The sequence below is a fragment of the Tachypleus tridentatus genome, unplaced genomic scaffold (assembly GCF_004210375.1).
Source record: "Tachypleus tridentatus isolate NWPU-2018 unplaced genomic scaffold, ASM421037v1 Hic_cluster_1, whole genome shotgun sequence".
Taxonomy (NCBI): Eukaryota; Metazoa; Arthropoda; class Merostomata; order Xiphosura; family Limulidae; genus Tachypleus; species Tachypleus tridentatus.
Genome location: NW_027467777.1, coordinates 5,749,729 through 5,777,036, shown reverse-complemented (window position 1 = coordinate 5,777,036; position 27,308 = coordinate 5,749,729). Strand labels below are relative to the sequence as shown.

The following is a 27,308-nucleotide window of genomic DNA, read 5'->3' as shown; positions in this document are numbered from 1 at the left end:
GTCAAGTCTCTTCTCCAAATCCTTATCTTTGTTTCATTGTACCAAACAATGCCTTTTACATATAAGTTGAGATATTTTGTAAATATGATACCTTACAGTTCTAGCATTGTATTTTTATTTTAATTATGTTCAGAGGAAATATAATCAGTTGTGTATGAAGTTTCTAACATTCATGAGGGATTCTAAAACTGTAGTGCAGGTATTGTTAATAATGTTTGTGCACTTACCAAATCAGGAAATTTGCAGACAGGTACTTAAACGAGTTTTTACATCTTATAAATCTGTTTACAAATTATTAAATGTTCATATCTTTTTGTAAAAACACCCTTAGGACTGTGCATGGCTTGACCTAATGAACGCAAAGAGAAAAACTGATGGTTTTCCAGAAATTTCAGCTGATACTTTTGAAATGTTGATGGATAGGCTTGAGAAAGAATCCCATTTTCAGAATCAATGTTCTGGGAAAGATGTGAGTTCTGTTGACGAGGATGCTGTTTGTTGCATCTGTAATGATGGAGAATGTGAGAACACCAATGCTATTCTTTTCTGTGATATGTGTAATCTGCCTGTTCATCAAGTAAGTGTCAAGTAGTGAACATCTTGTTTAAAGTTAGTACTGTCTTTACAATGATATATGTAATCTGTCTGTTCATCAAGTAAGTGTCAAGTAGTGAACATCTTGTTTAAAGTTAGTACTGTCTTTACAATGATATATGTAATCTGTCTGTTCATCAAGTGAGTGTCAAATAGTGAACATCTTGTTTAAAGTTAGCACTGTCTTTACAATGATATATGTAATCTGTCTGTTTATCAAGTAAGTGTCAAGTAGTGAACATCTTGTTGAAAGTTAGTACTGTCTTTACAATGATATATGTAATCTGTCTGTTCATCAAGTAAGTGTCAAGTAGTGAACATCATGTTTAAAGTTAGTACTGTCTTAACAATGATATATGTAATTTGTCTGTTCATCAAGTAAGTGTCATATAGTGAACATCTTGTTTAAAGTTAGTACTGTCTTTACAATGATATATGTAATCTGTCTGTTTAACAAGTAAGTGTCAAGTAGTGAACATCTTGTTTAAAGTTAGTACTGTCTTTACAGTGATATATGTAATCTGTCTGTTCATCAAGTAAGTGTCAAGTAGTGCACATCTTGTTTAAAGTTAGTACTGTCTTTACAATGATATATGTAATCTGCCTGTTCATCAAGTGAGTGTCAAGTAGTGAACATCTTGTTTAAAGTTAGTACTGTCTTTACAGTGATATATGTAATCTGTCTGTTCATGAAGTGAGTGTCAAGTAGTGAACATCTTGTTTAAAGTTAGTACTGTCTTTACAATGATATATGTAATCTGTCTGTTTAACAAGTAAGTGTCAAGTAGTGAACATCATGTTTAAAGTTAGTACTGTCTTTACAATGATATATGTAATCTGTCTGTTTATCAAGTGTCAAGTAGTGAACATCATGTTTAAAGTTAGTACTGTATTTACAGTCATATATGTAATCTGTATGTTTATCAAGTGTCAAGTAGTGAACATTTTGTTTAAAGTTAGTACTGTCTTTACAATGATATATGTAATCTGTTTGTTCATCAAGTGAGTGTCAAGTAGTGAACATCTTGTTTAAAGTTAGTACTGTCTTTACAATGATATATGTAATCTGTCTGTTCATCAAGTGAGTGTCAAGTAGTGAACATCTTGTTTAAAGTTAGTACTGTCTTTACAATGATGTATGTAATCTGTCTGTTCATCAAGGGAGTGTCAAGTAGTGAACATCTTGTTTAAAGTTAGTACTGTCTTTACAGTGATATATGTAATCTGTCTGGTCATCAAGTAAGTGTCAAGTAGTGCACATCTTGTTTAAAGTTAGTACTGTCTTTACAATGATATATGTAATCTGTTTGTTCATCAAGTGAGTGTCAAGTAGTGAACATCTTGTTTAAACTTAGTACTGTCTTTACAATGATATATGTAATCTGTCTGTTCATCAAGTAAGTGTCAAGTAGTGAACATCTTCTTTAAAGCTAGTACTGTCTTTACAATGATATATGTAATCTGCCTGTTCATCAAGTAAGTGTCAAGTAGTGAACATCTTGTTTAAAGTTAGTACTGTCTTTACAATGATATATGTAATCTGCCTGTTCATCAAGTAAGTGTCAAGTAGTGAACATCTTGTTTAAAGTTAGTACTGTCTTTACAATGATATATGTAATCTGTCTGTTCATCAAGTGAGTGTCAAGTAGTGAACATCATGTTTAAAGTTAGTACTGTCTTTACAGTGATATATGTAATCTGTCTGTTCATGAAGTGAGTGTCAAGTAGTGAACATCTTGTTTAAAGTTAGTACTGTCTTTACAATGATATATGTAATCTGTCTGTTTAACAAGTAAGTGTCAAGTAGTGAACATCATGTTTAAAGTTAGTACTGTCTTTACAATGATATATGTAATCTGTCTGTTTATCAAGTGTCAAGTAGTGAACATCATGTTTAAAGTTAGTACTGTATTTACAATCATATATGTAATCTGTATGTTTATCAAGTGTCAAGTAGTGAACATTTTGTTTAAAGTTAGTACTGTCTTTACAATGATATATGTAATCTGTTTGTTCATCAAGTGAGTGTCAAGTAGTGAACATCTTGTTTAAAGTTAGTACTGTCTTTACAATGATATATGTAATCTGTCTGTTCATCAAGTGAGTGTCAAGTAGTGAACATCTTGTTTAAAGTTAGTACTGTCTTTACAATGATGTATGTAATCTGTCTGTTCATCAAGTGAGTGTCAAGTAGTGAACATCTTGTTTAAAGTTAGTACTGTCTTTACAGTGATATATGTAATCTGTCTGTTCATCAAGTAAGTGTCAAGTAGTGCACATCTTGTTTAAAGTTAGTACTGTCTTTACAATGATATATGTAATCTGTTTGTTCATCAAGTGAGTGTCAAGTAGTGAACATCTTGTTTAAAGTTAGTACTGTCTTTACAATGATGTATGTAATCTGTCTGTTCATCAAGTGAGTGTCAAGTAGTGAACATCTTGTTTAAAGTTAGTACTGTCTTTACAGTGATATATGTAATCTGTCTGTTCATCAAGTAAGTGTCAAGTAGTGAACATTTTGTTTAAAGTTAGTACTGTCTTTACAATGATATATGTAATCTGTCTGTTCATCAAGTGAGTGTCAAGTAGTGAACATCTTGTTTAAAGTTAGTACTGTCTTTACAATGATGTATGTAATCTGTCTGTTCATCAAGTGAGTGTCAAGTAGTGAACATCTTGTTTAAAGTTAGTACTGTCTTTACAGTGATATATGTAATCTGTCTGTACATCAAGTAAGTGTCAAGTAGTGAACATTTTGTTTAAAGTTAGTACTGTCTTTACAATGATATATGTAATCTGTCTGTTCATGAAGTGAGTGTCAAGTAGTGAACATTTTGTTTAAAGTTAGTACTGTCTTTACAATGATATATGTAATCTGTCTGTTCATGAAGTGAGTGTCAAGTAGTGAACATCTTGTTTAAAGTTACTACTGTCTTTAGAATGATATATGTAATCTGTCTGTTTAACAAGTAAGTGTCAAGTAGTGAACATCATGTTTAAAGTTAGTACTGTCTTTACAATGATATATGTAATCTGTCTGTTTATCAAGTGTCAAGTAGTGAACATCATGTTTAAAGTTAGTACTGTCTTTACAATGATATATGTAATCTGTCTGTTCATCAAGTGAGTGTCAAGTAGTGAACATCTTGTTTAAAGTTAGTACTGTCTTTACAATGATGTATGTAATCTGTCTGTTCATCAAGTGAGTGTCAAGTAGTGAACATCTTGTTTAAAGTTAGTATTGTCTTTACAGTGATATATGTAATCTGTCTGTTCATCAAGTAAATGTCAAGTAGTGCACATCTTGTTTAAAGTTAGTACTGTCTTTACAATGATATATGTAATCTGTTTGTTCATCAAGTGAGTGTCAAGTAGTGAACATCTTGTTTAAAGTTAGTACTGTCTTTACAATGATATATGTAATCAGTCTGTTTATCAAGTGTCAAGTAGTGAACATCTTGTTTAAAGTTAGTACTGTCTTTACAATGATATATGTAATCTGTTTGTTCATCAAGTGAGTGTCAAGTAGTGAACATCTTGTTTAAAGTTAGTACTGTCTTTACAATGATATATGTAATCTGTCTGTTTATCAAGTGTCAAGTAGTGAACATCTTGTTTAAAGTTAGTACTGTCTTTACAATGATATATGTAATCTGTCTGTTCATCAAGTGAGTGTCAAATAGTGAACATCATGTTTAAAGTTAGTACTGTCTTTACAATGATATATGTAATCTGTTTGTCCATCAAGTAAGTGTCAAGTAGTGAACATCATGTTTAAAGTTAGTACTGTATTTACAGTCATATATGTAATCTGTATGTTTATCAAGTGTCAAGTAGTGAACATTTTGTTTAAAGTTAGTACTGTCTTTACAATGATATATGTAATCTGTTTGTTCATCAAGTGAGTGTCAAGTAGTGAACATCTTGTTTAAAGTTAGTACTGTCTTTACAATGATATATGTAATCTGTCTGTTCATCAAGTGAGTGTCAAGTAGTGAACATCTTGTTTAAAGTTAGTACTGTCTTTACAATGATGTATGTAATCTGTCTGTTCATCAAGTGAGTGTCAAGTAGTGAACATCTTGTTTAAAGTTAGTACTGTCTTTACAGTGATATATGTAATCTGTCTGTTCATCAAGTAAATGTCAAGTAGTGCACATCTTGTTTAAAGTTAGTACTGTCTTTACAATGATATATGTAATCTGTTTGTTCATCAAGTGAGTGTCAAGTAGTGAACATCTTGTTTAAAGTTAGTACTGTCTTTACAATGATATATGTAATCAGTCTGTTTATCAAGTGTCAAGTAGTGAACATCTTGTTTAAAGTTAGTACTGTCTTTACAATGATATATGTAATCTGTTTGTTCATCAAGTGAGTGTCAAGTAGTGAACATCTTGTTTAAAGTTAGTACTGTCTTTACAATGATATATGTAATCTGTCTGTTTATCAAGTGTCAAGTAGTGAACATCTTGTTTAAAGTTAGTACTGTCTTTACAATGATATATGTAATCTGTCTGTTCATCAAGTGAGTGTCAAATAGTGAACATCATGTTTAAAGTTAGTACTGTCTTTACAATGATATATGTAATCTGTTTGTCCATCAAGTAAGTGTCAAGTAGTGAACATCATGTTTAAAGTTAGTACTGTCTTTACAATGATATACGTAATCTGTACGTTTATGAAGTGAGTGTCAAGTAGTGAACATCTTGTTTAAAGTTAGTACTGTCTTTACAATGATATATGTAATCTGTATGTTTATCAAGTGTCAAGTAGTGAACATCATGTTTAAAGTTAGTACTGTCTTTACAATCATATATGTAATCTGTATGTTTATCAAGTGTCAAGTAGTGAACATCTTGTTTAAAGTTAGTACTGTCTTTACAATGATATATGTAATCTGTCTGTTCATCAAGTGAGTGTCAAGTAGTGAACATCTTGTTTAAAGTTAGCACTGTCTTTACAATGATATATGTAATCTGTCTGTTTATCAAGTAAGTGTCAAGTAGTGAACATCTTGTTTAAAGTTAGTACTGTCTTTACAATGATATATGTAATCTGTCTGTTTATCAAGTAAGTGTCAAGTAGTGAACATCTTGTTTAAAGTTAGTACTGTCTTTACAATGATATATGTAATCTGTCTGTTCATCAAGTAAGTGTCAAGTAGTGAACATCTTCTTTAAAGCTAGTACTGTCTTTACAATGATATATGTAATCTGCCTGTTCATCAAGTAAGTGTCAAGTAGTGAACATCTTGTTTAAAGTTAGTACTGTCTTTACAATGATATATGTAATCTGCCTGTTCATCAAGTAAGTGTCAAGTAGTGAACATCTTGTTTAAAGTTAGTACTGTCTTTACAATGATATATGTAATCTGTCTGTTCATCAAGTGAGTGTCAAGTAGTGAACATCATGTTTAAAGTTAGTACTGTCTTTACAATGATATATGTAATCTGTCTGTTCATGAAGTGAGTGTCAAGTAGTGAACATCTTGTTTAAAGTTAGTACTGTCTTTACAATGATATATGTAATCTGTCTGTTTAACAAGTAAGTGTCAAGTAGTGAACATCATGTTTAAAGTTAGTACTGTCTTTACAATGATATATGTAATCTGTCTGTTTATCAAGTGTCAAGTAGTGAACATCATGTTTAAAGTTAGTACTGTATTTACAATCATATATGTAATCTGTATGTTTATCAAGTGTCAAGTAGTGAACATTTTGTTTAAAGTTAGTACTGTCTTTACAATGATATATGTAATCTGTTTGTTCATCAAGTGAGTGTCAAGTAGTGAACATCTTGTTTAAAGTTAGTACTGTCTTTACAATGATGTATGTAATCTGTCTGTTCATCAAGTGAGTGTCAAGTAGTGAACATCTTGTTTAAAGTTAGTACTGTCTTTACAGTGATATATGTAATCTGTCTGTTCATCAAGTAAGTGTCAAGTAGTGAACATTTTGTTTAAAGTTAGTACTGTCTTTACAATGATATATGTAATCTGTTTGTCCATCAAGTAAGTGTCAAGTAGTGAACATCTTGTTTAAAGTTAGTACTGTCTTTACAATGATATATGTAATCTGTTTGTTCATCAAGTGAGTGTCAAGTAGTGAACATCTTGTTTAAAGTTAGTACTGTCTTTACAATGATATATGTAATCTGTCTGTTCATCAAGTGAGTGTCAAGTAGTGAACATCTTGTTTAAAGTTAGTACTGTCTTTACAATGATGTATGTAATCTGTCTGTTCATCAAGTGAGTGTCAAGTTGTGAACATCTTGTTTAAAGTTAGTACTGTCTTTACAGTGATATATGTAATCTGTCTGTTCATCAAGTAAGTGTCAAGTAGTGCACATCTTGTTTAAAGTTAGTACTGTCTTTACAATGATATATGTAATCTGTTTGTTCATCAAGTGAGTGTCAAGTAGTGAACATCTTGTTTAAAGTTAGTACTGTCTTTACAATGATGTATGTAATCTGTCTGTTCATCAAGTGAGTGTCAAGTAGTGAACATCTTGTTTAAAGTTAGTACTGTCTTTACAGTGATATATGTAATCTGTCTGTTCATCAAGTAAGTGTCAAGTAGTGAACATTGTGTTTAAAGTTAGTACTGTCTTTACAATGATATATGTAATCTGTCTGTTCATCAAGTGAGTGTCAAGTAGTGAACATCTTGTTTAAAGTTAGTACTGTCTTTACAATGATATATGTAATCTGTCTGTTTATCAAGTGTCAAGTAGTGAACATCTTGTTTAAAGTTAGTACTGTCTTTACAATGATATATGTAATCTGTTTGTTCATCAAGTGAGTGTCAAGTAGTGAACATCTTGTTTAAAGTTAGTACTGTCTTTACAATGATATATGTAATCTGTCTGTTTATCAAGTGTCAAGTAGTGAACATCATGTTTAAAGTTAGTACTGTCTTTACAATGATATATGTAATCTGTCTGTTCATCAAGTGAGTGTCAAGTAGTGAACATCTTGTTTAAAGTTAGTACTGTCTTTACAATGATGTATGTAATCTGTCTGTTCATCAAGTGAGTGTCAAGTAGTGAACATCTTGTTTAAAGTTAGTATTGTCTTTACAGTGATATATGTAATCTGTCTGTTCATCAAGTAAATGTCAAGTAGTGAACATCTTGTTTAAAGTTAGTACTGTCTTTACAATGATATATGTAATCTGTTTGTTCATCAAGTGAGTGTCAAGTAGTGAACATCTTGTTTAAAGTTAGTACTGTCTTTACAATGATATATGTAATCTGTCTGTTTATCAAGTGTCAAGTAGTGAACATCTTGTTTAAAGTTAGTACTGTCTTTACAATGATATATGTAATCTGTTTGTTCATCAAGTGAGTGTCAAGTAGTGAACATCTTGTTTAAAGTTAGTACTGTCTTTACAATGATATATGTAATCTGTCTGTTTATCAAGTGTCAAGTAGTGAACATCTTGTTTAAAGTTAGTACTGTCTTTACAATGATATATGTAATCTGTCTGTTCATCAAGTGAGTGTCAAATAGTGAACATCATGTTTAAAGTTAGTACTGTCTTTACAATGATATATGTAATCTGTTTGTCCATCAAGTAAGTGTCAAGTAGTGAACATCATGTTTAAAGTTAGTACTGTATTTACAGTCATATATGTAATCTGTATGTTTATCAAGTGTCAAGTAGTGAACATTTTGTTTAAAGTTAGTACTGTCTTTACAATGATATATGTAATCTGTTTGTTCATCAAGTGAGTGTCAAGTAGTGAACATCTTGTTTAAAGTTAGTACTGTCTTTACAATGATATATGTAATCTGTCTGTTCATCAAGTGAGTGTCAAGTAGTGAACATCTTGTTTAAAGTTAGTACTGTCTTTACAATGATGTATGTAATCTGTCTGTTCATCAAGTGAGTGTCAAGTAGTGAACATCTTGTTTAAAGTTAGTACTGTCTTTACAGTGATATATGTAATCTGTCTGTTCATCAAGTAAATGTCAAGTAGTGCACATCTTGTTTAAAGTTAGTACTGTCTTTACAATGATATATGTAATCTGTTTGTTCATCAAGTGAGTGTCAAGTAGTGAACATCTTGTTTAAAGTTAGTACTGTCTTTACAATGATATATGTAATCAGTCTGTTTATCAAGTGTCAAGTAGTGAACATCTTGTTTAAAGTTAGTACTGTCTTTACAATGATATATGTAATCTGTTTGTTCATCAAGTGAGTGTCAAGTAGTGAACATCTTGTTTAAAGTTAGTACTGTCTTTACAATGATATATGTAATCTGTCTGTTTATCAAGTGTCAAGTAGTGAACATCTTGTTTAAAGTTAGTACTGTCTTTACAATGATATATGTAATCTGTCTGTTCATCAAGTGAGTGTCAAATAGTGAACATCATGTTTAAAGTTAGTACTGTCTTTACAATGATATATGTAATCTGTTTGTCCATCAAGTAAGTGTCAAGTAGTGAACATCATGTTTAAAGTTAGTACTGTCTTTACAATGATATACGTAATCTGTATGTTTATGAAGTGAGTGTCAAGTAGTGAACATCTTGTTTAAAGTTAGTACTGTCTTTACAATGATATATGTAATCTGTATGTTTATCAAGTGTCAAGTAGTGAACATCATGTTTAAAGTTAGTACTGTCTTTACAATCATATATGTAATCTGTATGTTTATCAAGTGTCAAGTAGTGAACATCTTGTTTAAAGTTAGTACTGTCTTTACAATGATATATGTAATCTGTCTGTTCATCAAGTGAGTGTCAAGTAGTGAACATCTTGTTTAAAGTTAGTACTGTCTTTACAATGATATATGTAATCTGTCTGTTTATCAAGTGTCAAGTAGTGAACATCTTGTTTAAAGTTAGTACTGTCTTTACAATGATATATGTAATCTGTCTGTTTATCAAGTAAGTGTCAAGTAGTGAACATCTTGTTTAAAGTTAGTACTGTCTTTACAATGATATATGTAATCTGTCTGTTCATCAAGTAAGTGTCAAGTAGTGAACATCTTCTTTAAAGCTAGTACTGTCTTTACAATGATATATGTAATCTGCCTGTTCATCAAGTAAGTGTCAAGTAGTGAACATCTTGTTTAAAGTTAGTACTGTCTTTACAATGATATATGTAATCTGCCTGTTCATCAAGTAAGTGTCAAGTAGTGAACATCTTGTTTAAAGTTAGTACTGTCTTTACAATGATATATGTAATCTGTCTGTTCATCAAGTGAGTGTCAAGTAGTGAACATCATGTTTAAAGTTAGTACTGTCTTTACAATGATATATGTAATCTGTCTGTTCATGAAGTGAGTGTCAAGTAGTGAACATCTTGTTTAAAGTTAGTACTGTCTTTACAATGATATATGTAATCTGTCTGTTTAACAAGTAAGTGTCAAGTAGTGAACATCATGTTTAAAGTTAGTACTGTCTTTACAATGATATATGTAATCTGTCTGTTTATCAAGTGTCAAGTAGTGAACATCATGTTTAAAGTTAGTACTGTATTTACAATCATATATGTAATCTGTATGTTTATCAAGTGTCAAGTAGTGAACATTTTGTTTAAAGTTAGTACTGTCTTTACAATGATATATGTAATCTGTTTGTTCATCAAGTGAGTGTCAAGTAGTGAACATCTTGTTTAAAGTTAGTACTGTCTTTACAATGATGTATGTAATCTGTCTGTTCATCAAGTGAGTGTCAAGTAGTGAACATCTTGTTTAAAGTTAGTACTGTCTTTACAGTGATATATGTAATCTGTCTGTTCATCAAGTAAGTGTCAAGTAGTGAACATTTTGTTTAAAGTTAGTACTGTCTTTACAATGATATATGTAATCTGTTTGTCCATCAAGTAAGTGTCAAGTAGTGAACATCTTGTTTAAAGTTAGTACTGTCTTTACAATGATATATGTAATCTGTTTGTTCATCAAGTGAGTGTCAAGTAGTGAACATCTTGTTTAAAGTTAGTACTGTCTTTACAATGATATATGTAATCTGTCTGTTCATCAAGTGAGTGTCAAGTAGTGAACATCTTGTTTAAAGTTAGTACTGTCTTTACAATGATGTATGTAATCTGTCTGTTCATCAAGTGAGTGTCAAGTTGTGAACATCTTGTTTAAAGTTAGTACTGTCTTTACAGTGATATATGTAATCTGTCTGTTCATCAAGTAAGTGTCAAGTAGTGAACATCTTGTTTAAAGTTAGTACTGTCTTTACAATGATATATGTAATCTGTTTGTTCATCAAGTGAGTGTCAAGTAGTGAACATCTTGTTTAAAGTTAGTACTGTCTTTACAATGATGTATGTAATCTGTCTGTTCATCAAGTGAGTGTCAAGTAGTGAACATCTTGTTTAAAGTTAGTACTGTCTTTACAGTGATATATGTAATCTGTCTGTTCATCAAGTAAGTGTCAAGTAGTGAACATCTTGTTTAAAGTTAGTACTGTCTTTACAATGATATATGTAATCTGTCTGTTCATCAAGTGAGTGTCAAGTAGTGAACATCTTGTTTAAAGTTAGTACTGTCTTTACAATGATGTATGTAATCTGTCTGTTCATCAAGTGAGTGTCAAGTAGTGAACATCTTGTTTAAAGTTAGTACTGTCTTTACAATGATATATGTAATCTGTCTGTTCATCAAAGTGTCAAGTAGTGAACATCTTGTTTAAAGTTAGTACTGTCTTTACAATGATATATGTAATCTGTCTGTTCATCAAGTGAGTGTCAAGTAGTGAACATCATGTTTAAAGTTAGTACTGTCTTTACAATGATATATGTAATCTGTTTGTCCATCAAGTAAGTGTCAAGTAGTGAACATCTTGTTTAAAGTTAGTACTGTCTTTACAATGATATATGTAATCTGTCTGTTTAACAAGTTCAAGTGTCAAGTAGTGAACATCTTGTTTAAAGTTAGTACTGTCTTTACAATGATATATGTAATCTGTCTGTTCATCAAGTGAGTGTCAAGTAGTGAACATCTTGTTTAAAGTTAGTACTGTCTTTACAATGATATATGTAATCTGTATGTTTATCAAGTGAGTGTCAAGTAGTGAACATCATGTTTAAAGTTAGTACTGTCTTTACAATGATATATGTAATCTGTTTGTCCATCAAGTAAGTGTCAAGTAGTGAACATCTTGTTTAAAGTTAGTACTGTCTTTACAATGATATATGTAATCTGTCTGTTTAACAAGTTAGTGTCAAGTAGTGAACATCATGTTTAAAGTTAGTACTGTCTTTACAATGATATACGTAATCTGTATGTTTATGAAGTGAGTGTCAAGTAGTGAACATCTTGTTTAAAGTTAGTACTGTCTTTACAATGATATATGTAATCTGTATGTTTATCAAGTGTCAAGTAGTGAACATCTTGTTTAAAGTTAGTACTGTCTTTACAATGATATATGTAATCTGTTTGTTTATCAAGTGAGTGTCAAGTAGTGAACATCTTGTTTAAAGTTAGTACTGTCTTTACAATGATATATGTAATCTGTCTGTTTAACAAGTAAGTGTCAAGTAGTGAACATCTTGTTTAAAGTTAGTACTGTCTTTACAATGATATATGTAATCTGTATGTTTAACAAGTAAGTGTCAAGTAGTGAACATCATGTTTAAAGTTAGTACTGTCTTTACAATGATATATGTAATCTGTATGTTTAACAAGTAAGTGTCAAGTAGTGAACATCATGTTTAAAGTTAGTACTGTCTTTACAATGATATATGTAATCTGTCTGTTTATCAAGTGAGTGTCAAGTAGTGAACATCTTGTTTAAAGTTAGTTCTGTCTTTACAATGATATATGTAATCTGTCTGTTCATTAAGTGAGTGTCAAGTGGTGAACATCTTGTTTAAAGTTAGTACTGTCTTGACGATGTATGTAATCTGTCTGTTTATCAAGTGAGTGTCAAGTAGTGAACATTGTGTTCAAAGTTAGTACTGTCTGTACAATGATATATGTAATCTGTCTGTTCATCAAGTGAGTGTCAAGTAGTGAACATCTGTGTTTGAAGTTAGTACTGTCTTTACAATGATATATGTAATCTGTCTGTTCATCAAGTAAGTGTCAAGTAGTGAACATCGTGTTTAAAGTTAGTACTGTCTTCTGTGATATTTGTAATCAGTTCTTTATCATAAAAATGTGTGAAGGCTTTCTGCAGAATATGACACAATACAAGGGCTAGCTGTAGAATATAACACTCTATTAAGACTAACCAGGGAATATGATATAATACAAAGGTTTCCTGCTGCATGTGTGACACTATGAAGGTTTCCCACTGAATGTATCACACTTCTAAGGTTTCCTGTTGAATGTGTCACATTATGCACACAAGCTATGGAATGTGATGTACTATAAAGTCTAACTATAGAATGTGACATATCACAAAGGTTTACTGAAAAGTAATAACATATTCATGTCGTCAACCATTTGTGGATCAGTGTTTTCAGTTTTGCTTACAGAAAGTTATACAAGCTATATTTGTTTGGTTATAATAGCACAAACTTTATATGTAACAGTATTTTAATATTTAGAATAATACTATTAAATTTGCATACAAAAGAAATACAAATTTGGCTCCTCAGTGTTAATTATAATCAGGAACATAAATGTTATAACTCAGAATTTCTCCACAGGAGTGTTATGGAGTGCCATATATCCCTGAAGGTCAGTGGCTGTGTCGACGCTGTCTCCAGTCGCCCTCACGAGCAGTTGACTGTGTATTATGTCCCAACAAAGGGGGTGCTTTCAAACAGACAGACAGTGGGAGGTGGGCTCATGTGGTGTGTGCCCTGTGGGTCCCAGAAGTGTGTTTTGCCAACACTGTATTCCTTGAACCTATTGATAGCATAGAAAACATCCCACCTGCTCGTTGGAAATTAACATGTTATATATGCAAGCAGCGAGGGCTCGGGGCATGTATCCAGTGTCATAAGGCAAACTGCTACACAGGTAGGACTTGAAAAAAGGTAATAATTTTTAAAACAAGTACGTTAATTGTTAGGTAATGTTAATAAAGCTAACATTCCTCACAACTAGGTTAAAAATTAAATAGTAGTACTCATAGCTTGTATACAAACTGCAAAAGTGAAATGCAACCTGGTTAGAGGGGTATCTGTATATGTCGTACTAACGCAGTGCAGAGATGTACTGTATGACATTTTAATCTGATTCCATGGTTGCTGATTGGGAGTGAAAATATTCATTGTTGACTTTTTTATGATTAGATTAGAAAATGACGATTTTCTGTTTACTGCTCTATCATTATTGGTAGTGTATCAACCAACCTCATCATCACTGTTGTTGGTAGTGTATCAACCAACCTCATCATCACTGTTGTTGGTTGTGTATCAACCAACATCATAATCACTGTTGTTGGTTGTGTATCAACCAAGTTCATCATCACTGTTCTTGGTAGTGTGTCAACCAAGTTCATCATCACTGTTGTTGGTAGTGTATAAACCAACATCATAATCACTGTTGTTGGCTGTGTATCAACCAAGTTCATCATCACTGTTGTTGGTAGTGTATCAACCAACCTCATCATCACTGTTGTTGGTAGTGTATCAACCAACATCATAATCACTGTTGTTGGTTGTGTATCAACCAAGTTCATCATCACTGTTGTTGGTAGTGTGTCAACCAAGTACATCATCACTGTTGTTGGTAGTGTATAAACCAACATCATAATCACTGTTGTTGGCTGTGTATCAACCAAGTTCATCATCACTGTTGTTGGTAGTGTATCAACCAACCTCATCATCACTGTTGTTGGTAGTGTGTCAACCAAGTTCATCATCACTGTTGTTGGTAGTGTATCAACCAACATCATAATCACTGTTGTTGGTTGTGTATCAACCAAGTTCATCATCACTGTTGTTGGTAGTGTATCAACCAACCTCATCATCACTGTTGTTGGTAGTGTATTAACCAACCTCATCATCACTGTTGTTGGTAGTGTATCAACCAAGTTCATCATCACTGTTGTTGGTAGTGTATCAACCAACCTCATCATCACTGTTGTTGGTAGTGTATCAACCAACATCATAATCACTGTTGTTGGTTGTGTATCAACCAAGTTCATCATCACTGTTGTTGGTAGTGTGTCAACCAAGTTCATCATCACTGTTGTTGGTAGTGTATAACCAACATCATAATCACTGTTGTTGGCTGTGTATCAACCAAGTTCATCATCACTGTTGTTGGTAGTGTATCAACCAACCTCATCAGTGTATCAAACCAACCTCATCATCACTGTTGTTGGTAGTGTATCAACCAACATCATAATCACTGTTGTTGTTGGTTGTGTATCAACCACTGTTGTTGGTAGTGTTCATCATCACTGTTGTTGGTAGTGTGTCAACCAAGTTCATCATCACTGTTGTTGGTAGTGTATTAACCAACATCATAATCACTGTTGTTGGCTGTGTATCAACCAAGTTCATCATCACTGTTGTTGGTAGTGTATCAACCAACCTCATCATCACTGTTGTTGGTAGTGTATCAACCAAGTTCATCATCACTGTTGTTGGTAGTGTATCAACCAACATCATAATCACTGTTGTTGGTTGTGTATCAACCAAGTTCATCATCACTGTTGTTGGTAGTGTATCAACCAACCTCATCATCACTGTTGTTGGTAGTGTATTAACCAACCTCATCATCACTGTTGTTGGTAGTGTATCAACCAACATCATCATTGTATCAACCAACCTCATCATCACCTGTTGTTGGTAGTGTATCAACCAACATCATCATCACTGTTGTTGGTAGTGTATCAACCAACCTCATCATCACTGTTGTTGGTAGTGTGTCAACCAACATCATCACTGTTGTTGGTAGTGTATCAACCAACATCATCATCACTGTTGTTGGTTGTGTATCAACCAAGTTCATCATCACTGTTGTTGGTTGTGTATCAACCAACATCATAATCACTGTTGTTGGTAGTGTGTCAACCAAGTTCATCATCACTGTTGTTGGTAGTGTGTTAACCAACCTTATTATCATTATTAAAGAAATGTATACTAGATTTCATTTGCAGAGTCCCTTAAATTGTTCTTTGGTTTTGTTTGAAGAATAAATAAAACCATTTTTTTTATGTTGGAAAATGCAGTCTGTTTCCATCCATTAACATACCGCGTAAAAAATGAATGCTTGTTTAATTATATTTCTTGTGAACAAGTAAAATGATTTACATCATAATGGAATGTTCAAAATGTGTCTGTTCTTTCAGCATTTCACGCGGACTTGTGCTCAACTGGCAGGATTATTCATGAAAATGGAAGCTGTCCGAGAAAGTGGTGCTAATGGAACTTCTTACAATGTTAGAAAGACGGCCTACTGTGATGTCCATACTCCTGCAGATAATGAAGGGGTAAGGATGGTTACTTGTATTTCAAAATGTTTGTACAGGTGTTTGTGTAGTTTCCTATGTATTAGACCTGCAAGAAAAGACTTAACACTATAAGAATCTAGTCAAAATTATGGAGATACAAGTAACAAAACCCAAGTGTTTCTTATTTCAATACTGATTTTCCTAATGCTGTAGAATTAATTTTCCGAAATGTCATACTTTTAATGTTCCAAAAAAGTAAACATTATTTTATTTCTTTTTTTCTCCTAATTTTCATCATACCTTCTTCAATGTCTTCTTAATCAGGCAGAGGACGACGAAGGTAAAGTTGATAGTTTAAAAAAGGCCAAAGCTAAAGCCAAGTCTCGTGAAAAGATGAGAAAGGCAAGGAAGATTCTTGCTGAAAAGAGGTCAGCTGTTCCTGTTGTCTCTATTCCGACTATTTCTCCAGACAGGTATGATATTTACTGTAGTGTACTAATCTGTATTGATTGTTGTCTGTAGTCTCTACTCCATCTATTTCTCCAGACAGGTATGATATTTACTGTAGTGTACTAATCTGTATTGATTGTTGTCTGTAGTCTCTATTCCATCTATTTCACCAGACAGGTATGATATTTACTGTAGTGTACTAATCTGTATTGATTATTGTCTGTAGTCTCTACCCAACTATTTCTCCAGACAGGTATGATATTTACTGTAGTGTACTAATCTGTATTGATTGTTGTCTGTAGTCTCTACTCCATCTATTTCTCCAGACAGGTATGATATTTACTGTAGTGTACTAATCTGTATTGATTGTTGTCTGTAGTCTCTACTCCATCTATTTCTCCAGACAGGTATGATATTTACTGTAGTGTACTAATCTGTATTGATTGTTGTCTGTAGTCTCTATTCCATCTATTTCACCAGACAGGTATGATATTTACTGTAGTGTACTAATCTGTATTGATTGTTGTCTGTAGTCTCTACTCCATCTATTTCTCCAGACAGGTATGATATTTACTGTAGTGTACTAATCTGTATTGATTGTTGTCTGTAGTCTCTACTCCATCTATTTCACCAGACAGGTATGGTATTTACTGTAGTGTACTAATCTGTATTGATTGTTGTCTGTAGTCTCTACTCCATCTATTTCACAAGACAGGTATGATATTTATTGTAGTGTACTAATCTGTATTGATTGTTGTCTGTAGTCTCTACTCCAACTATTTCACCAGACAGGTATGATATTTACTGTAGTGTACTAATCTGTATTGATTGTTGTCTGTAGTCTCTACTCCATCTATTTCTCCAGACAGGTATGATATTTACTGTAGTGTACTAATCTGTATTGATTGTTGTCTGTAGTCTCTACTCCATCTATTTCTCCAGACAGGTATGATATTTACTGTAGTATTACTAATCTGTATTGATTGTTGTCTGTAGTCTCTACTCCATCTATTTCTCCAGACAGGTATGATATTTACTGTAGTGTACTAATCTGTATTGATTGTTGTCTGTAGTCTCTACTCCATCTATTTCTCCAGACAGGTATGATATTTACTGTAGTGTACTAATCTGTATTGATTGTTGTCTGTAGTCTCTACTCCATCTATTTCTCCAGACAGGTATGATATTTACTGTAGTGTACTAATCTGTATTGATTGTTGTCTGTAGTCTCTACTCCATCTATTTCTCCAGACAGGTATGATATTTACTGTAGTGTACTAATCTGTATTGATTGTTGTCTGTAGTCTCTACTCCATCTATTTCTCCAGACAGGTATGATATTTACTGTAGTGTACTAATCTGTATTGATTGTTGTCTGTAGTCTCTACTCCATCTATTTCTCCAGACAGGTATGATATTTACTGTAGTGTACTAATCTGTATTGATTGTTGTCTGTAGTCTCTACTCCATCTATTTCACCAGACAGGTATGATATTTACTGTAGTGTACTAATCTGTATTGATTGTTGTCTGTAGTCTCTACTCCATCTATTTCTCCAGACAGGTATGATATTTACTGTAGTGTACTAATCTGTATTGATTGTTGTCTGTAGTCTCTACTCCATCTATTTCACCAGACAGGTATGATATTTACTGTAGTGTACTAATCTGTATTGATTGTTGTCTGTAGTCTCTACTCCATCTATTTCTCCCAGACAGGTATGATATTTACTGACAGGTATGATATTTACTGTAGTGTACTAATCTGTATTGATTGTTGTCTGTAGTCTCTACTCCAAATATTTCTCCAGACAGGTATGATATTTACTGTAGTGTACTAATCTGTATTGATTGTTGTCTGTAGTCTCTACTCCAACTATTTCACCAGACAGGTATGATATTTACTGTAGTGTACTAATCTGTATTGATTGTTGTCTGTAGTCTCTACTCCATCTATTTCTCCAGACAGGTATGATATTTACTGTAGTGTACTAATCTGTATTGATTGTTGTCTGTAGTCTCTACTCCATCTATTTCACCAGACAGGTATGATATTTACTGTAGTGTACTAATCTGTATTGATTGTTGTCTGTAGTCTCTACTCCATCTATTTCACCAGACAGGTATGATATTTACTGTAGTGTACTAATCTGTATTGATTGTTGTCTGTAGTCTCTACTCCATCTATTTCACCAGACAGGTATGATATTTACTGTAGTGTACTAATCTGTATTGATTGTTGTCTGTAGTCTCTACTCCATCTATTTCTCCAGACAGGTATGATATTTACTGTAGTGTACTAATCTGTATTGATTGTTGTCTAGTCTCTACTCCATCTATTTCACCAGACAGGTATGATATTTACTGTAGTGTACTAATCTGTATTGATTGTTGTCTGTAGTCTCTACTCCATCTATTTCTCCAGACAGGTATGATATTTTACTGTAGTGTACCATCTGTATTGATTGTCTGTAGTCTCTACTCCATCTATTTCACCAGACAGGTATGATATTTATTGTAGTGTACTAATCTGTATTGATTGTTGTCTGTAGTCTCTACTCCAACTATTTCACCAGACAGGTATGATATTTACTGTAGTGTACTAATCTGTATTGATTGTTGTCTGTAGTCTCTACTCCAACTATTTCACCAGACAGGTATGATATTTACTGTAGTGTACTAATCTGTATTGATTGTTGTCTGTAGTCTCTACTCCATCTATTTCTCCAGACAGGTATGATATTTACTGTAGTGTACTAATCTGTATTGATTGTTGTCTGTAGTCTCTACTCCATCTATTTCACCAGACAGGTATGATATTTACTGTAGTTTACTAATCTGTATTGATTGTTGTCTGTAGTCTCTACTCCATCTATTTCACCAGACAGGGTGATATTTACTGTAGTGTACTAATCTGTATTGATTGTTGTCTGTAGTCTCTACTCCAAATATTTCTCCAGACAGGTATGATATTTACTGTAGTGTACTAATCTGTATCGATTGTTGTCTGTAGTCTCTACTCCATCTATTTCTCCAGACAGGTATGATATTTACTGTAGTGTACTAATCTCTGTATCGATTGTTGTCTGTAGTCTCTACTCCATCTATTTCACCAGACAGGTATGATATTTACTGTAGTGTACTAATCTGTATTGATTGTTGTCTGTAGTCTCTACTCCAACTATTTCTCCAGACAGGTATGATATTTACTGTAGTGTACTAATCTGTATTGATTGTTGTCTGTAGTCTTTACTCCATCTATTTCTCCAGACAGGTATGATATTTACTGTAGTGTACTAATCTGTATTGATTGTTGTCTGTAGTCTCTACTCCATCTATTTCACCAGACAGGTATGATATTTACTGTAGTTTACTAATCTGTATTGATTGTTGTCTGTAGTCTCTACTCCATCTATTTCACCAGACAGGTATGATATTTACTGTAGTGTACTAATCTGTATTGATTGTTGTCTGTAGTCTCTACTCCAAATATTTCTCCAGACAGGTATGATATTTACTGTAGTGTACTAATCTGTATTGATTGTTGTCTGTAGTCTCTACTCCATCTATTTCTCCAGACAGGTATGATATTTACTGTAGTGTACTAATCTGTATCGATTGTTGTCTGTAGTCTCTACTCCATCTATTTCACCAGACAGGTATGATATTTACTGAAGTGTACTAATCTGTATTGATTGTTGTCTGTAGTCTCTACTCCATCTATTTCTCCAGACAGGTATGGTATTTACTGTAGTGTACTAATCTGTATTGATTGTTGTCTGTAGTCTCTACTTCAACTATTTCACCCAGACAGGTATGATATTTACTGTAGTGTACTAATCTGTATTGATTGTTGTCTGTAGTCTCTACTCCATCTATTTCTCCAGACAGGTATGATATTTACTGTAGTGTACTAATCTGTATTGATTGTTGTCTGTAGTGTCTACTCCATCTATTTCCACGAGACAGGTATGATATTTATTGTAGTGTACTAATCAGGTATGATATTTATTGTAGTGTATTGATTGTTGTCTGTAGTCTCTACTCCAACTATTTCTCCAGACAGGTATGATATTTACTGTAGTGTACTAATCTGTATCGATTGTTGTTTTTAGTCTGTACTCCATTTATTTCTCCAATTATTTCTGTGAACAGGTCCATGTGTTATCTTTTTTGATGTTTTGTTTAGATATGAGATAATTTGACAGATTACCTCACATAAAGTTCGTTTTTTTTTCAACTACATGTTGTCACATTGGAACATTATATTGTCACATTAATTGCTAGTTTGTTGTTAAATTTTTGCAGTATATTTTCTTGTATATAAACAGTTGAATGTGTTTATTTTGAAGAAATTTGCTGTTGTTATTAAATGATAACGTTGAAAAATTAGTACTCTATTTTATGATGGTCTGAAGGAGTGTTAGCACTTAGTCTATAGTTTATGCCTGTTTTATAACACTCTTCTTAAAATCCAATACTTCTTTTAGCAGTTTAGAAATAGTGCCTAAATATATTGACAACTTTCTCACACTACAGCTAATACTAAAGGGGTTTTTCCTTTGTCCATCTAAGTTTCTGCCTGATTTTTTCTCACATGTTCCTTTCTCTCAACCCTACTTAATCACTTTTAGTGATATTTGTCTCGTAACACTCTCTATCCATGTTAATCTCTTTCTCAATATAGTATAGAAGCACCTCATTCAGTTAATGCTGTCATTTTTTCTCATTGAAGCATCACTAATGGGTTTCTCGTTGTTATGATCATTTAGAGATACTGTGATCATACTCTGTCTTATGTAGTTAATATTTGTTTAAAAATATTTTTATGATTGAGAAGCTAGTTTACTGTGTGAATTCCCATATTATTATTTCTGGCACAGAGGCAAATTAGGTTTCTTCTATCCCACCTCCGATATCTAGTGTCATACAACAAATGTGGTAATGGTGGGAGGGTCATTCTCAGTTGAGTCTGTCAGTGATCTTATTTGTAGTGGGATGCAAACATATATTCTGTTTAATGGTATTTCTCTAGGGGTTTAAAGTCAGTGTTTTGTTTTCCTGAAACTAAATTTCATACTGTAGAATGACAGTAGGATAGTTTAAAATGGAAGTAGTAAATTTCCTGGTTTTCATAAGTACTTATAACTTAAACTTACTCACAATATGCTTGTCTCATGAGCTTGTTGTGTGTTAATAAACATTTATTTTAAATATTGAACATTTCTGTAATTTATTTATAACTTCCTTGATAATGAAGACACCTGTTATTGTTTTTCTAAGTTGCAGTTTATTTACATTTAATAGCTAAGTAAGTTGAAATGATTATTAACTTGATAGGTTAGAGTGATACAGTGGAGCGCCATTAAGCCGCTGTAGCAAATCTTGTCCCAAAATTTTTGATGTATTAAATCTACTACCTGGGTTTTTAAAGTTTCTCACACTCTCCTTGCCTTTATAACTTCAAGGGGATATTTAAAAAGAATTTGCTTTAATTTGGGAAATAAATAAAATATATTACAATAGAAATCGACCGTTAATCTACCTTATCCGCTCTCTATGTCAGCTTTATGGAGGCCGCCATTGTTACCGAATCACATTTCACCATACATTAAAGTTAATCCATGTAAATCCGTGAAAAAAAGTGATCAATAATTAAAGTATTATTTTTAATTCGATAATCCGATATTTTTATGGAATTGTATAAATATTGGCCACAAACCCAATAGAAATCACTTCAGTTTCTGAATTAATAGTGAGCATATCATGTTGACATGGTGGCCCGCATGTAACACAGGAAATTTTACAGGGAAAGCGAACCATCGCAATGCATTGGTCGCTTGTGTTAAAACGGCACTTGTCAATTGTATCTGAATAGTCTATACATTAATATTATAATTATCACATAATGGCCCAGATGAGGCTCCTCAGGAGCTGTTGGCGACTTCGCTTTTCAGTCACAAAGGTTTAAGCCATGGTTAAGCAGGTTGACCCCCCAAATACTTTGTTGACAAAGAGGTCTTAGAGAAATAATCTTAAAGTAGTTCAAGTGGATAGGACGATATTTTGAAAAAGTTCCATTTTCAAACCGAAGACAGACAGATGGAAGTTGTTAGAGTTATCTTTTTTCATCTGAGCTGGTTTGAGGATAAGTCTTCGTGTCACTCTCAGTTAGACTGGTTTTGTAGATAAGTCTTCGTGTCACTCTCAGTTAGACTGGTTTTGTAGATAAGTCTTCGTGTCATTCTCAGACTGGTTTTGTAGATACGCATTCTCTTGGGTGTCACTCTCAGCTAGACTGGTTTTGTAGATAATGCCTCTGTCAGGTGTCACTCTCAGCTAGACTGGTTTTGTAGATAAGTCTTGTGTTACTCTCAGTTAGACTGGTTTTGTAGATACGCCTTCAGGTGTCCTCTCTCAGCTAGACTGGTTTTGTAGATACGCCTTCAGGTGTCACTCTCAGCTAGACTGGTTTTGTAGATAAGTCTCGTGTCACTCTCAGCTAGACTGGTTTTGTAGATGACACGCCTTCAGGTGTCACTCTCAGTTAGACTGGTTTTGTAGATAAGTCTTCGTGTCACTCTCAGTTAGACTGGTTTTGTAGATAAGTTCACCATGAAGACTATGTACAACTAATATAACAGAATAACTAAAATGCTTGTTTCTATAAATTCCAGATTTTACCATCAAGGTATTCCAGATGACATAGATATGCTTCTGTTATGACTGAGATATAATAGATTGTATTGTGCACTAAAGACGTTTAACTCACATCTGTCCAAAACTACTTTATTGAGACAAAGTTGTGTCTGTGCATCAGATGTTTTGTTTAAAGTTTAAAGCTGTGATAATCACAATAAATGTGTTTCTTAACACACAACATTATTACAATTTTCATAGACTGACCAAGATAGCATCAATGATTTCTATGCCAAAGAAACATCAGTTTCTACAGAGGTTGTTAGGATACTGGACCTTGAAGAGACAGAATCGAAATGGAGTGCCGCTTGTTGAGACGGGTTGCAAATAGCTCATCAGACTCGCCGGGACCAGGTTTGTTGGCCTGTGAGTTTTGTATTTGTTTGTAAAAGAAAGATGAACTACAGAGAAGTGACTTTATTAAATATGTTTAAATATGTGCAAGCTCACACTGGAAAAATAGCAGTCTTGTAACTTACTGGGTTAACATCAAAAACATTTGTGTAATTATGAACTCTTAAAAAAATTTAAAAAAGTCAGAAAATGTTTAATGTTCACAATAAATAAGTGAAGGAAGAATTGTTTTTCATTTTAGGTTTGTTTGTAAGACAGCCAACCAGTATGTAGTCTTACATTTACAGCATGAAATTAACATTAGAAGTAGTATAACAGTTGATAATAAATAAGTTTAAATTGATAATTAAAAAAAAATTATTAGGACAAGAAACAAATTAGTATTCATAATAACTTGTTGTTTTCTGTGTGTAACTTATAGAAACATGTTCTCATATAGCCCTTTATTCCATGAAAATCAAGTTTATTACCTTTAAGTTATACAATTATTAGTGCATTACACTTTTAATGATGTAAGTTTGACTTGTAAACGTATGTATCTTGTATACTATTTTTTATTATCTCCTAAAGCAATATTCATGGAAGTTTTTTTTCTGTGAGAACTGTTGTGTGGGACTATTGGCAAGGTGGCAGTCATCAGACACAGAGGTTGAGTGTGTTATATTAAACCAATTTTGTAGACTAGCAACCTTGTTAAAGCCCATGTCAATACAACTAGTTAGGTTTTATCTGATGATTGTGTTTGTCAAAGTTGCCCTGCACCATAAGTTCCATTGCAAATGGTGCTGTCTTAAGGATCCTTGTATAATTTCCATGACTTCTTCAGTGTATGAGGACAATGCTTGCCCATTTCAACAATCTGATCCTACAGATACCTGTAGATGTTGTTTCTGATGACTGGCATACCTTGGAAATACCATGAATACTTGTTTCATTCTTCAGGTGTTTGAAAGATTTAATGATTGAATTATCATAAAATTATCTTGGTTAACCCATACCATGATTTCTTAGACAGCTTTTTTATAATGGTAGTTACTGTTGCCTTAGACATGTGGATGGCTTTAAATACTCACCTTTGTATTCAACACTCTCTTAGAACAATTCTGGATCTCCATTTTGATCAGTCTTGCCTAAATCCATTAAGTAAAAGTGATGTGCAAGTTTTAGAAATTCTAAATCCCTGATCTGATCACATTTTTATGATATGAGTGTATTAATACCTTGCAGTACAGAATCTTATTTAGTAATACTAAACTGCCTGTGAAGTAGTCAACAATCTAGTTCTTCCACAACAGTTGTGGTTGGTCGGAGACTTGCTGATTTATGTATTTAAATTTGATTTTATATTATCTACTCGGCCATCTTTAGAACATGACAGGACATTCTGACAAGGACTGTAATGACATTATGAGGCACAGCCTACTGTAATACTAGTTGTAGACTTGATGTACTTAGTCTGTTCTAGTAATGGTGGTAGGACTACTGTTTTTTCTCCAGTCATAATGGACAAAATTACAGTTGTAATTTCTGACAGTCAAAACATGGTTAAAGAAATAATATTTAAACTTGAATAATTTTAAACTTCAGATAACAGTCAAACTCTAAACAACAGCAGAATACAAAGTTACAGCTCTATGATTTTAGAAATTATTTCAGTCTTCAGGAACTTTCAGAACATTTACTGACTTTGTATAAAATATTCATCTGTTCCTAATAAGTATTTTTCTCAGTTTCTATGAAGTAAAACTTAAAAGTAATTAATTAATTTTTCAATAGTGCTTATAGGAATATAAAACAACAGGAAAACCTTTCCTAAAAGTTTCAAAATGATTTTGATATGAGCAAATGAAACGATAAGAGTTTTCATTTGTATAAGTTGTTTAATATAAGATTTGGTGTTCTGCATTAATAGTAATATTAATTTTATAGCTACTTACTTAAATCTGTGCAAGTTATTTAGTATACAACTAAAGATAACAAATGTTAAAATTGAATTAATAACAAATTGGAACAAGCATCTACATACATACAGACAAATATTAAGACAGTCCAAGTTATTTAACACCATGAAAAGTTTGAAGGAAGAAATGACATTTCAAAAGTGTTTGTAAAAAATAAGTTTAATTTAAGTGTAGGAATAAAACTAGAAAACAGTTTCACCATAAGATCATTAAGCTGAAAAACATGATCAGTATACAAATACATACTGTTAAAGCAAAATGGAATCCACAAGTTAAACCTTACATTTCCTAAATCATAACCATTTTTAAAAGCTGTACATATGATGTTATGTCAGATTCATTTCAAGGAAATGGTTTTCCGTTCTACAGCTATCTTAGAGACTTGTAGTGTGGCTAATATATTCTGTACCCTTCCTTACTTTCTCTCAGAAATTCTTTAAAATATTTTCTCTTGTATATTTGAGAAGTAAATATGTTTTAGTATTAATTTCTCAGCTGTAGCTGGAAAAGCTATTGAGGTTACATAAATTCCAACTTTGTTTTAGCACTTTCTGAAAAGTAGAATTAACATAAGGATTTTCTTCCATGTTGTTACAGTTAAACTGATACAGTATTTATTGTCAGAAATACAGCACCCTCCTGGTATATTACAGTATTTATTGTCAGAAATACAGCACCCTCCTGGTATACCTTCTGTCTTGATAGTTTTCGTGATGAATTCTAAAAATTTGATCAATTCTTTTGATATAATTGTTAGGCAAATTTTTGTATGTAATATAACTGAGACATGTGCATGAAGATTTGTAGTTTTAGTTCAAAAATATGTGTAATGTATTACTAGTTTTAATATTTGGATAATTTGAATTTGTAACATCGTGAAAAGTCATCTTACTTAATTGTTATGTAACTCATGTGATAGGTTACTTCATATTGACTACTCCATATTGAAGTGAAATGCTATGAACTAAATTACTAGCTACCCTGGTGTTTATGATTACTGTACTCCATATTGAAGTGAAATGCTATGAACTGTAAATTACTAGCTACCCCTGGTGTTTATGATGACTGTACCCCATTATTGAAGTGAAATGCTATGAACTGTAAATTACTAGCTACCCCTGGTGTTTATGATTACTGTACTTCCATATTGAAGTGAAATGCTATGAAGTGTAAATTACTAGCTACCCCTGGTGTTTATGATTACTGTACTCCATATTGAAGTGAAATGCTATGAAGTGTAAATTACTAGCTACCCCTGGTGTTTATGATGACTGTACCCCATTATTGAAGTGAAATGCTATGAACTGTAAATTGACTAGCTACCCCTGGTGTTTATGATTACTGTACTCCATATTGAAGTGAAATGCTATGAACTGTAAATTACTTACTACCCCTGGTGTTTATGATGACTGTACCCCATTATTGAAGTGAAATGCTATGAAGTGTAAATTACTAGCTACCCCTGGTGTTTATGACTGTACTCCATATTGAAGTAGGAAATGCTATGAACTGTAAATGACTAGCTACCCTGGTGTTTATGATTACTGTACTCCATATTGAAGTGAAATGCTATGAAGTGTAAATTACTAGCTACCCCTGGTGTTTATGATGACTGTAATTCCATATTGAAGTGAAATGCTATGAAGTGTAAATGACTAGCTACCCCTGGTGTTTATGATTACTGTACTCCATATTGAAGTGAAATGCTATGAAGTGTAAATTACTAGCTATACTCTGGTGTTTATGATTACTGTACTCCATATTGAGGGTGAAATGCTATGAAGTAAATTACTAGCTACCCCTGGTGTTTATGATGACTGTACCCATATTTGAAGATGGAAATGCTATGAAGTGTAAATGACTAGCTACCCCTGGTGTTTATGATGACTGTACTCCATATTGAAGTGAAATGCTATGAAGTGTAAATTACTAGCT

At 32.7% G+C, this 27,308-nt stretch overlaps 1 protein-coding gene across 1 annotated transcript in view; it reads left to right on the top strand.

Annotated features, from left to right (window-relative positions):
- Positions 1–23,389, top strand: part of LOC143242005 (peregrin-like) — a 30,828-nt gene extending 7,439 nt beyond the window's left edge. Inside the window, 6 exon segments of the mRNA XM_076485348.1 lie at positions 332–577; positions 13,209–13,524; positions 15,809–15,819; positions 15,821–15,949; positions 16,235–16,383; positions 23,260–23,389. Coding sequence (XP_076341463.1) covers positions 332–577; positions 13,209–13,524; positions 15,809–15,819; positions 15,821–15,949; positions 16,235–16,383; positions 23,260–23,389 — 981 coding nt within the window.
- The last annotated feature ends 3,919 nt before the right edge of the window (positions 23,390–27,308 follow it).